The sequence below is a fragment of the Saccostrea cucullata genome, unplaced genomic scaffold (genome assembly GCF_032062105.1).
Source record: "Saccostrea cucullata isolate Sc308-1 unplaced genomic scaffold, CSIRO_AGI_Scuc_v1 ctg10721, whole genome shotgun sequence".
Lineage (NCBI taxonomy): Eukaryota > Metazoa > Mollusca > Bivalvia > Ostreida > Ostreidae > Saccostrea > Saccostrea cuccullata.
Window position 1 is genome coordinate 5,346 of NW_026931117.1, and position 12,139 is coordinate 17,484.

General features: G+C 36.6%; 1 protein-coding gene across 1 annotated transcript; it reads right to left on the minus strand.

Annotated features, from left to right (window-relative positions):
* Positions 1-354: 354 nt before the first annotated feature.
* Positions 355-11,178, minus strand: LOC134231458 (small ribosomal subunit protein eS12-like). The gene is made up of 4 exons (XM_062713420.1): positions 11,025-11,178; positions 2,388-2,497; positions 759-860; positions 355-647 (listed from the first exon to the last, which is right to left on the minus strand). Exons 1-4 carry the CDS (start codon positions 11,176-11,178, stop codon positions 585-587), a joined length of 429 nt encoding a protein of 142 aa, XP_062569404.1. The 3' UTR covers positions 355-584.
* Between the last annotated feature and the right edge of the window lie 961 nt (positions 11,179-12,139).

Below are 12,139 nucleotides of genomic sequence, written 5' to 3' on the forward strand. Positions count from 1 at the left end.
ATTGTACTAAGGTATAACTCTTGCCTTCTGTAAACATACAAATTCCCATCACCTATATACTGTTGATTGATTGATTGTATATTGTTTAACGTCCCTCTCGAGAATTTTTCACTCATATGGAGACGTCACCGTATGCCGGTGAAGGGCTTCAAATTTTGACCTTTACTCGGTCAGTCGCGGCCGAGATACGAACTCACGACCTCCCGATCACGAACTGAGCGCTCTACCGACTGAGCTACCGTGAACGGTTATCCTCAAAGAAGTTTATCCTAATGATACTGATCCGACTAGTATTGCATTTGCCTCTACAAGTTGAAAACCAGTTTTTTTTCAACTCTCATTACAACATTTAAGTTAAATTTGTTCCCTTTTAATGGCATCTAAAAACATCCTTCTTAATATTTTTACATTCTCAAAAAGTATGGCAAAACCACAGGTATGCTTTTCTTTCAATTCCTCTTTGATAAGCAGTAATTCTAGAAACAGTGAAACCTAAAAATTGACACAGCTTGTAAGTAATGAAAAAAGATTTTTTTCTATTTTTTTTCTTTATTTTTGATTTTTTTTTCCTTTATTGACATCCTTTACTTCTTGGACCTGAAGTAGTCATTGAGAACGTCCAGAGCTTGGGACTCCTTTCCATAATCCTGTAATATATATTACTTCAAATTAGTAACACTGAGTGCTATCAGTAAACATCTATTTTCAGAAGCAGCAACAACTTTTCGCCAAACACAATTTCTCAAGAGTTATCTCACCTTGACTACAACACAACTGCATCCCACTACTTTTCTGGCCTTTCCCTCTTTGTCGATTTTACACAGACCAGCCCATTCTCCAAGTTTTTTGTTATCATCAACCTGTTTAAAAATGTCAAATCAGTGCTTTTAATGTTCAATACACTTCTACTCCTATTGACTGTGCAATTTAGGATACAGCACCATAGTAAAGCAACTGAGCTTAATGATCTTCACATCAGTTAAAACCATATACATCCCCACAGAGAAGTAAGAAGAGGGAGCATGGTGATATCATCATATGAAGTTGTCAAATCCGCACTTGTGTTATTTATTTGCCATTGTCCAATGTCCACCTACTATTGTTTACCTTACAAAGCTTTAGATAGTCGGGATATGTGAAATTCTTGCACAGAATTTAAATGACAAAATGCAAAATAAAGTTTGGCAAGTAGTAGTAAAATGCAAAATAATATAAAATATAATTCTGTATATGGCATCTTCAAGTGGAATAACATATATCTTCTCAAGAAAGGAGTTGAAATATAAATGCTTCAAAAACTGTAAATGTTAATTTTTCTTGCTTAGAGGCTATTGATAATTTTGCTCTACGCAATACAAAAACCCCCCCCTTAATTTTCACAAAACATGTATATACAAAGTATTGTTTTCCTATCACCTATTTCAATGCATAGATAAGTTGAGATAACATAACCCATGATGCGTTTACAACTTGTTTGATGAAAATCATTAGGTAGTACAATTAAAGAATTAGTAGTGCTTTTCATATAAACAAAATTTTTAAAAATTTTAATGATTCATAATGGCATGAATAGGGGATAAGCCTTCAAAAGTATTTCTTTATTTAACAGTAAAATTTGATACATGACGTTGACATTTAAAATTTATCCTCTTTAAAGATGGAAAATTCTTAATTGAAAGGGTACAGGGCCAAAAAAGGATCAATTACTGTGGAATCATCAATATCAGTGGGGATCCAATTCGTGGGTCTACCTCATCCACGAATTTACATCCCCACGACAATTATTTTGACTACATATTTATCCACTGAATCCTCTATATGTACGGGTTACCAACAAAATTACGTGCCCACGAACCAACAAAATTTTGCTTACTCACGAACATTGGCCCCCACAAATTAAAATGATTCTACAGTAAGTTGTTTTAAATCAATAATTAAGGTTGCCCAATAACCATTATTTTCCACTTAGCTTCAAACTAAACTGCTGTTGAGCGAGTTGAAAATTCTAAGTCATTATCAGTTAAAACCATATACATCCCCACGAGAAGTAAGAAGAGGGAGCATGGTGATATCATCATATGAAAGAAGTTGTCAACTCATTTCCTTTGCATTCCTCTCTTATAATAAATAAATTAAATGCTAACAAAAATTGCCAGTCTTGTTGACAATTTTACAAATGAAGGTTTTAAAGCCGAGTAAAATAACTGCAGCTGTCATTGCCAATGCAATTTTTATCGAAAAGCAACATTTATTTAGTCAGCAGTGTGTCCTGTTAAGTGCTTAGAACAATGAACTTATTTATTACTTGAATTCTTAGAAAGCTTTCAATTAATCAAGGGGAAAAACGTTGCATGCTTATGTCGCACTAATCAGAACAGACCAGTTACCTTCAACAGGTTAATTCCATGCTCAGCACAGAGGGCTTCTACCAACTTAACATACATAGGTTCATCACAGTTGTTGGCAAGAATGCACAAATGGGCTTGACGTCTGCAATAAAAAAGACAAATTCAATATTTTCCCCCACAATATTTTATCATGAATGCACAAATAGGCTTGACTTCTGCAATAAAAGACAAATTCAATATTTTTCCCCACAATATTTGATCATTTTGACTTTTATAATATATACTTTCTGTTTGATTTTCTTTGAACTTATATTATTTTTTTAAAAGTCTTATTTCAGACCTTAATGCAGTGATTGGGAAGGCCAAAATGGTCAATGGGACTATGGCGCAACTGTCAACATTTTTGATGGGCCATTTTGAAAATAAATGGGCCATCAATATAATCTGAGGGGCCATTTTCAGAAACAACAAAATGACAAACAAATGTGAAGTATGAAAGACAAGAGGCCCATGGGCCTTATAGGTCACCTGAGCATTATGCAACAACTTTCCAGTGATTGAATTTGATTCATGTTTTAATCCAGATGCTATGGCATTCACAATTTTGAAATAGGCACCATTGATCATCATAACAATACACTTAGCAGTTGCTTAGTTTGTTTACTTAATACCCATAGGCAGGGTAGGGGAACAAAAACTGCAGTTCAAGTAATCAGTAATATTCAGCATGATCAGTAATGCCCCAATCACACATGAACCCCTGACCCTTAGGCCTAGATCCACACATTGCACAATTTTTGAAAAGGCACCCTTGCTTTTCAAAAATATTTGATAAATACCAAGGAGCAGATTTCAAACAATTCATCCAGTTTCAGTATATAAGTACAGCCCCCCCCCCTCCTTTATGGTACCCTTGACCCTGGGGCCTTGAAATTCACAATTTTGGAAGATTATGACCCTCACTCATCATAACTACATAGGTAGTTCATCTGCTTAATACCAAGGAGCAGAGAAGAAAACTTTCAAAGATTTAGTGTATTTTCATTGTATAATCAATAAAGCCCCACCCTATCACTAGAATCCCTGACCCTGGGGCCATAAAATTCACAATTTTGGAAGAGGCACTCTTGCTCATCATAACTATGCACTTATTTAGTTTATTTAATACCCAGAAGCAGAGAAGAAGATTTTCAAAGAATTCATGTATTTTCACTATATAATCTAAAGAGCCCCCCCCCTACACCAGAACCCCTGACCCTGGGGCCATCGAATTCACAATTTTGGTAGAAGCACTTTTGCTCATCATAACAAAGCACTTAGTTAGTTAATTCAATACCCAGGAGCAGAGAAGAAGATTTTCAAAGAATTCAAGTATTTTCACTATATAATCTATAGAGCCCCCCCCCCCCCTTACACCAGAACCCCTGACCCTGGGGCCATAAAATTAACAATTTTGGTAGAGGCACTCTTGCTCATCATAACTATGCACTTATTTAGTTTATTTAATACCCAGGAGCAGAGAAGATTTTCAAAGAATTCATGTATTTTTTAACTATATAATCTATAGAGCCCCCCCCCCTTACACCAAAACCCCTGACCCTGGGGCCATCGAATTCACAATTTTGGTAGAGACACTCTTGCTCATCATAACTATGCACTTATTTAATTTATTTATTACCCAGGAGCAGAGAAGAAGATTTTCAAAGAATTCAAGTATTTTCACTATGTAATCTATAGAGCCCCCCCCTTACACCAGAAACCCTGACCCTGGGGCCATAAAATTCACAATTTTGGTAGAGGCACTCTTGCTCATCATAACTATGCACTTAGTTAGTTTATTTAATACCAAGGAGCAGAGAAGAAGATTTTCAAAGAATTCATGAAATTTCACTATATAATCTTTAGAGCCCCACCCTAACACCAGAACCCCTGACCCTGGGGCCATAAAATTCACAATTTTGGTAGAGGCACTCTTGCTCATCATAATTATGCAATAAGTTAGTTTATTTAATACCCAGGAGCAGAGAAGAAGATTTTCAAAGAATTTATGTATTTTCACTATATAATCTAGAGAGCCCCACCCTAACACCAGAACCCCTGACCCTGGGGCCATAAAATTCACAATTTTGGTAGAGGCACTCTTGCTCATCATAACTATGCACTTAGTTAGTTTATTTAATACCCAGAAGCAGAGAAGAAGATTTTCAAAGAATTCATGAAATTTCACTATATACTTATTTAGCCCCACCCTAACACCAGAACCCCTGACCCCGGGGCCATGAATTTCACAATTTTGGTAGAGGACTCAATGCTGATTACAATCTTGCAAACAGTTTGACTGCTTGATGTCCAGGAGTAAAGAAGAAGATTTTTAAAGATTGCACTAATTTTAGTGGTTTTTGCCCCACCCCCCAGGCCCCAGGGGGGCAGGGCCCATGAAATTCACAATTTTTGTTCCCCTTCACCCATAGATGCTATATGCCAAATTTGGTTGAAATTGGTTCAGTGGTTTCAGAGAAGAAGCTGAAAATGTTCAAATGTTAACGCACGACGCACGACGAACGACGACGGACGAAAAGTGATAGCAATAGGTCACCTGAGTTTACTCAGGTGACCTAAAAAGACTGAAGTATAATCTTCTTCATGGTGCAGGTCTTTGACATTGCCACTGAACAAATCAGTATGCAGACAAAACAGATGTTCACAAGTCCTCCACTGGAAAAAATGCTATTAAAATAAAACAGAAGGGCACAAGGGTTTCCCTAAAAGGAACAGTGGAAAGGGTATGCATTCTTAAAGGATAGTGTCTATGTTTAAAGTAAATGAAATCGAAAAGGCATGCAGTGTTAAATTTTTATCCTTATCTCCATATCAGTTATTTCATATTTTACCATATTTGTAAAAATATTTTCTTTTAATTGTCACAATTCATGTCAGCTTTTCATCGTCGGAAACCCACGGGTGAACTCGTCTTTGCTTTTTTACCCGTGGGCAAACTAGCTGAAATATCGCCAAAAATTATGCTAACTTATTGTTTTAGTCAACCAATCAGAAAGTTGAATTTCTTCATAATTTTGAGGAATACGTAATTTACTTCGCTATTTATGGTTAATATTTTGACTCTCGTTAAAACTCACGCAGTTTGATTTAAAACAATAAAAGTTAATTCGTACAGGTTACTGATTAACATCCGTCAGATATTATATAAGAGTACATCTTTCTAAAAGTAAAGTGCACCAGTGATTGGATTTATCCGCTGGGTTAACTACGGAATGACTTTTTCATGTTTTGGCAATGCCGAACATGCATACGAAACGTGAACTGCGTTTTTTTTAGCATCGCGACTCTGTGAAGCGGCCCATCAAATGACCCCTGCATAATTGATTACATGCGACGATTTTTCGGCGAATTTGCCGACGGGTAATAAGTGAGGACAAGATCACCCGGCAATTGAGAGCGTGCGTATTTCTTTCACAACAATTGTACGACAAGAAATATGCCAGATTCTCCGCCTTGTTTTGAAATAATTTTCCTTGTATTTTGCTAAAAACGACATTTCATAAATCTGTTCACAATTTGCTTTCTTCGAAATTTTTATTTATAAACGTGACTTTCATTGAAAAATATATTTACCTACCTACCAACTAGTACCCAAATTGAGATTTAAGGGACTGTTAGAACATATGGGAATATGAAAAAGAAAAAGAAACACTAGTAGTAAAAATGTTAAATCGGTATTCTCTCCTTTTTTTATTTCTTTGGGCAATTGGTGAGGTTAAATCAGGGTCATGTTGTTTAGAAATGGTCATATTTAAGGGTTAGGCATCAAAACACGGGTAAGTCAAGATTTGAGACGGCTTTGAGGAAAAGCGGGGTAACTATTGATTGCAAACAACAGATAATCTCAGGGATCATTCGGCTACGGACTTCAAAAAGACTTGAAATTTTACTCATTAACGACTTCGGGTGATGATGTATTTAAGAATTATTAAGAAGGCAGAGCCAGCTCGGTACTTTGCATTATCCCCGACAACGATAGCGATACGTTCGTCAGCTAGAAATATAAAATAGTGCAGGATTTAGATATTACTTCGGCAAAGACCAAGAAGAAGAAAAACTAGATCATGCTATGGATGAACCCAGGACCGAGACAGCGAAAGTTACCTACAGTACAAGACCCAACACCAGATGAATTGAAGAAATTCCACACGGATCTGAACACTGCAGGAACCAAACCAGTGATCTTGTCTGTTATGCCACAGTTTTTACAGAGATGAATTGTAAAACACGGTGAGCAATCATTCTTAAAAACCATTGTGACAGAGGAAGAAGCCATGAACTGTGAAACTTCTTTTGATAACAAATGATCATGAATAAAAGCTATTAGGTTGCGTATTGCATAGGAAGATGTTGACTCGCTCATTCCAAATCTGTCTGCAATAGAGGCATATTTATCTTGGCTTAAAAAAAAAAATCAGGATTTGGTTTGGAAGAGGATTCAGATTAGTTCCTCCTGATGCCTCTCTACATTCCATATTCCATATACAGTGGACTCTCATTTGTCCCGACGCTTTGGTTCCCAGATATGAGAAGGATATGGAAATAACGAACATTATTCAATCTCAACGTCCATTAAACAAATATACAAAACAAGAGCAGAGCAAACACGGACCCCCGAAACATCAGAGGTGGGATTATGTGCCATGGAGGAGTGAGCATCCCCTGCTGACCGGTCACACCCGCCGTGTGCTCGTTGTCATAATCAGGATATAACGGAAAAAATCCGTGATCAATTCAGTGTATAAATAATGTACTAACAATTGGTATGAAAAACGTCAGTCAGCATTTCATTCAATGATAAATTGTATTTGCTGACAAGGTCATTGTATCGACCATAGAATTTACGAAATGATGACTTTAAACGAGACTGTTGATATTCTTGGTTCATCAACTTGCTTGTCAATAATTTACCTCGTTTAAGAAACTGTTCATACGTAGAGCATGCTCTTGCGTATCGAATCAACTGAGAAATAAATACTCCGTATGCAGGTGATGAAGGTATATTGCTGCATAAGTAAGGGAAGTTGACGATAGAAAAGTTAAAGTCATCACGTTTATCATATAGCTTGGTTGTGAGATTACCATTAGTGTCTTTTTCAAGTAAAATATCCAAGTATGAAGCAGAAGTGACGGACTCTGTGGTATCTTTTATCTCAAGCTCACCAGGATATATCGTGTCGACGTAAGAATGGAAATTATCATTATTAATAGACAATACGTCGTCGATATATCTAAATGTCGAGTTGAAGGTCACAGCAAGTGTTTTCTTCTTTTCACGTAAAAGATTTTGCATAAATTCTGCTTCATTTGAATATAGAAATAAGTCTGCTAATAACGCAGCGCAATTTGTACCCATGGGATTTCCAATAGATTGTTGGAATACCTGGTCTCCAAAAACCACATAGATATTGTCAATCAGAAACTCAAGCATCTTCTTGATGTCAACTTCAGAGTACTTATGTGTGCAATCAGAATCTGTTTTAACAAAATAATTTTTCAAATGACCAATGACGAGATAAGTAAACTTACGAGTTCCATTTTTGTTGAAGAAGCAGCTGTCAATGATATCAAAAAGCCTGGATTTTACATGTAATTTGTCGTGTGGAATTGTTGTGTATAAAGTTGAAAAGTCGTAAGTTTTTATGCTGTTGATTTTTGTAAAGTCTTGTGATTTCAAATTGTCCAAAAGTTCTTTAGAATTTTTAAGTATCCACATCTGATTTACACCACTTCTTGAATATATAGTTGTACAGCACTCTTGAATTTTTTCTTTCACTACTGTCAATATTTTAGTGAAAAGTAACGAAAGAGGCTTGGTTGAACATTTACTGGAACCTGCAATGTATCTTTGTTTGTAAGGACTCTTATGAAGTTTCGGAATCCAATATATATAAGGTAGTTCAAATTCATTTTGGCTCTGTGGAATATTAAAAGTATTCAATACTGACAGATGACTCTGAAGAATTTCTTCCTTAGAAAGAGAAGTATATGTATAAGTAGGATTACCACTTGTAGAATTAAATCCAAGTTCTTCTAGAATGCAATTTATATAATGAGCCTTACAAACAAAGACAATGTTGTTACCTGCTTTGTCGGCAGGAACCAGTACGTACTGATCGTGTAATCTATCTAATTCTTTTTTCACTTCTGGTTTATTGAACACAGAAGGATAGATGGTTTTCACTTTGCCCCTCAATCTTTTAATACGTGACTTTAAATTGGATCTGATACATTTAATCCATTCTGACAAGGTGTCAATGTCTTCTTTTTCATATCTAGCCCATCGTCTGGCGTAATTTTCAACAGAATCCATAACATTTATGAAATTCCGACGCCAGTTGAAGGATCGGGGTTCCCTATATTTAGGACCTTTTAAAATAAGTGATCTAAGGTCCTCATTACGAACTATTTTTACGTCACCTGTAATAACGTGTCCAGCAGGACTATAGTTATAGGGCGAAGAACATGAACACGAAAGGGGATTATTTTTCAGATAGTCAATATCTAGGCCATGTAAAGTGTTTTTTTAATTGAAAAGTTTGGAAGCAATGGTCGATGTATATTTGTAGGAAATACAAGGCGTAGTCTTTAACTTGAAATATGGTGGAATACAAGACTGGACCCACCCTTCTGTGATTAAGAATATTACTTATATTAACCGCGTCAATTCCTTTATTGGCATATTGAAGTTTAAGGAAAAGACGGATTGTTTTAGCTGCATTTTCTTCCATGAATTGTGCGGGTTTAAAAAGCCTATGATGTGCAATATCCATAATCACAGAACTGAGCCTATATTCAGGTGTCGAGGAATCTAAATTTGGATGTTCCTTGGTCTTTTCAAGAAGACTATTTAAAAGTTTCAAAGGGACAGAGTAAAGTTTGGTTCGAATATGATGTAGACTTGACTGTTGATTTACATAAGGTAGAAATGAATCAAAAGAGACGTCGTGTATTGCAGGTTTATTGTACGAACGATGTCCATGACTACGCTTACGTCTCTGAGTATTGTTAAAAAGTCTCATCACATTTACATTATTACACTGTGGGCTGGTAAGATTTCCAACACTATCGAGATTGTCATTACATCCATAGGGAAAGGCTGTCCCTAGTTTCCTAATCCAAAATTCTTCACGTTGTCTACGGAAAGGTGTACTCAACGACAAACTATTTGTGTGGTGATAAATCTTTTCCAGAATTCTAACTTTCATTGATAAAAAAGAATGATCATTGCTTGAGGCATTCGTCGAATTTTGACGGGCGTTTGTGGATGCGTGATGTTGCCATGACTGTTTAATGTTCAATTTGTATCGTAATTATCCAGCATCCGATATCAAACTATACTTAAAACATGATCAACATAAAAAATGCTGTGTTTTTAAACGTAGATTCCTGAACATAACCGAATGTACTTGTTATCAATGCTACTATGATATGTGAAGCATCCGGATATCTCAATCACCAATTGAACAAGACAACCCAACATTCACAAATTTCGTTCTGATGACAAATCGTCCGGATACTGAAGCATCCGGAAATCTGAAGGTCCACTGTATTTTGTCCCAAGCATTCGTCGCATATTTTTTGTTGTTAGCATTGAATGCTGACTCTTCCAGTGAGAAAAGTTTGGAAATCATCAATGAGGAAATTGGCTACCACGTTTTCCACATAATTTCTTTGTCTGTGCCTGTTCTGAGGTTTCTTCCCTGCGGATTCAGTTCTGACTTACAAATAATATTTCACCAGAATCTTTTCACCTATTTTTGCTTATGTGGAGTCTACAGTAAAAACAAAAACTTAAAGAAAAAAACGGTCAATAAACAAACTTGTCCGCCGAAATGTGGCTAAAATATTCCATCTCGGCGTCAAACAATAAAATTTTGAGAAATAAGTATCATGGAAACTTGAGCATGTCGCTCCTTGTATATTGACACTGCCTGTTTTATAAAAGCTGAATTTCACGAAGTTTTTGTCATCATACTTGACTTTGACCACACGATTGTTGTTTATCAAGTTCGCCCTCGTTTCACCGAAGAACAGAATGATACCTTGTTTCCAAATATCGATATTTTCAACTTCAATTTTGAAGGTAATGTTATTTATCTTACCGTCACATTGCAAGTGTATCTTTGCATCAGTATTGTCGTCGGAATTCACGACATTATCGATGTCGTCTCCTGTAAGGCATTCGTCGAATTTTGACGGACGATTGTGGATGCGTGATGTTGCCATGACTGTTTAATGTTCAATTTGTATCGTAATTATCCAGCATCCGATATCAAACTATACTTAAAACATGATCAACATAAAAAATGCTGTGTTTTTAAACGTAGATTTCTGAACATAACCGAATGTACTTGTTATCAATGCTACTAATTTGAGCATACATAAAAATTAACCGACGAAATAAAAATTGATTGGTCTCTCAAGTCAAATTTTAGTTTTTAATTAAACTGAAACTGAAAATTCAAATATTTTTTTTTGACCGGAGGTGGGGATCCAACATATTTAGATTAACTAAAGTGGGGGGGGGGGCTGCAGAGATCCCTTTGATCTGCGCAGATATACAAAATTGCTATAAAAGAAATACCTGTTAAAATTTTTTTAGACTGATCATACTGATCTCGTCAATTATCAGCAAGGTGCAGGTTCTGATGCGGTCTTTGGTCTCATCTGCAATGACCTGGAGAAGATGCTGGTTCATATATCGACCATCGCCAAGCCCAGCCCAGTGGTGCACTGTGGTAGCAGACTGAAACTGGAGAGCTGCCATCCCAGTGCGACTGCGACAACCCTGTCTTTAACTTTCTTAAGGTTTCTTTTATAAGAAAAGATTTGCCAGTACCTGCCTGGTGATGAATCAAACAGCCTCGAACTGCACTGCATTTAGCATCACTGACATGTCGAAATAAAAGCACTTTGCCATGTTTGCATGATTTTTCCCGCTTAACGTCACATTTCTATTAACCAATTTAATTTAAGAAGAGAGAATTTCATTTACATAATAACCTCAACTTCTGGCCTTCCGTTTTTACCGAGTCGGTAGTAGTAGACCGAGTTTGAAGCGATATTTTAAAGATTAGATATGGTTTAATGTGGTTTGATTTGAATTGCTCGAAAGCTGAGGCATAGTTAAGGTAAGTACTCCAAGGAAAGAGTTGTATCTATTTATTTTAAACAAACTGTAGACTAAAATACGAAGTAAAGTAGCTGACCTGATTGATTGATTGATTGTATATTGTTTAACGTCCCTCTCGAGAATTTTTCACTCATATGTAGACGTCACCGAATGCCGGTGAAGGGCTTCAAATTTTGACCTTTACTCAGCACTCAGGGCCATTTAGCAGTGAGGGATCTTTATCGTGCCAACGCCTGCCGCTGACACGGGGCCTCGATTTTTAAGGTCTCATCCGAAGGACCCGCAACTTTCACTTCAAAGTGCCGAGCGCATGGCGAAGGAACAGTTGCTACCCATTTTAACGACTAGGTCAGTCGCGGCCGAGATACGAACTCACGACCTCCCGATCACGGAGCGAGCGCTCTACCGACTGAGCTACCGTGAACGGTAAGTAGTTGACCTGAAAAAAAAACAAATTCAAGACGGCTACGTGTCCGACCTTGTTTATTATTGAAGTAGGGATTTTTTTTTATAAAGACAAAGGTTTAAAACGTCAAGCGACTGTAGACAACCTCTTTATAATTCATTGAAAAATACTGCGCTAAAACTCGCGTGA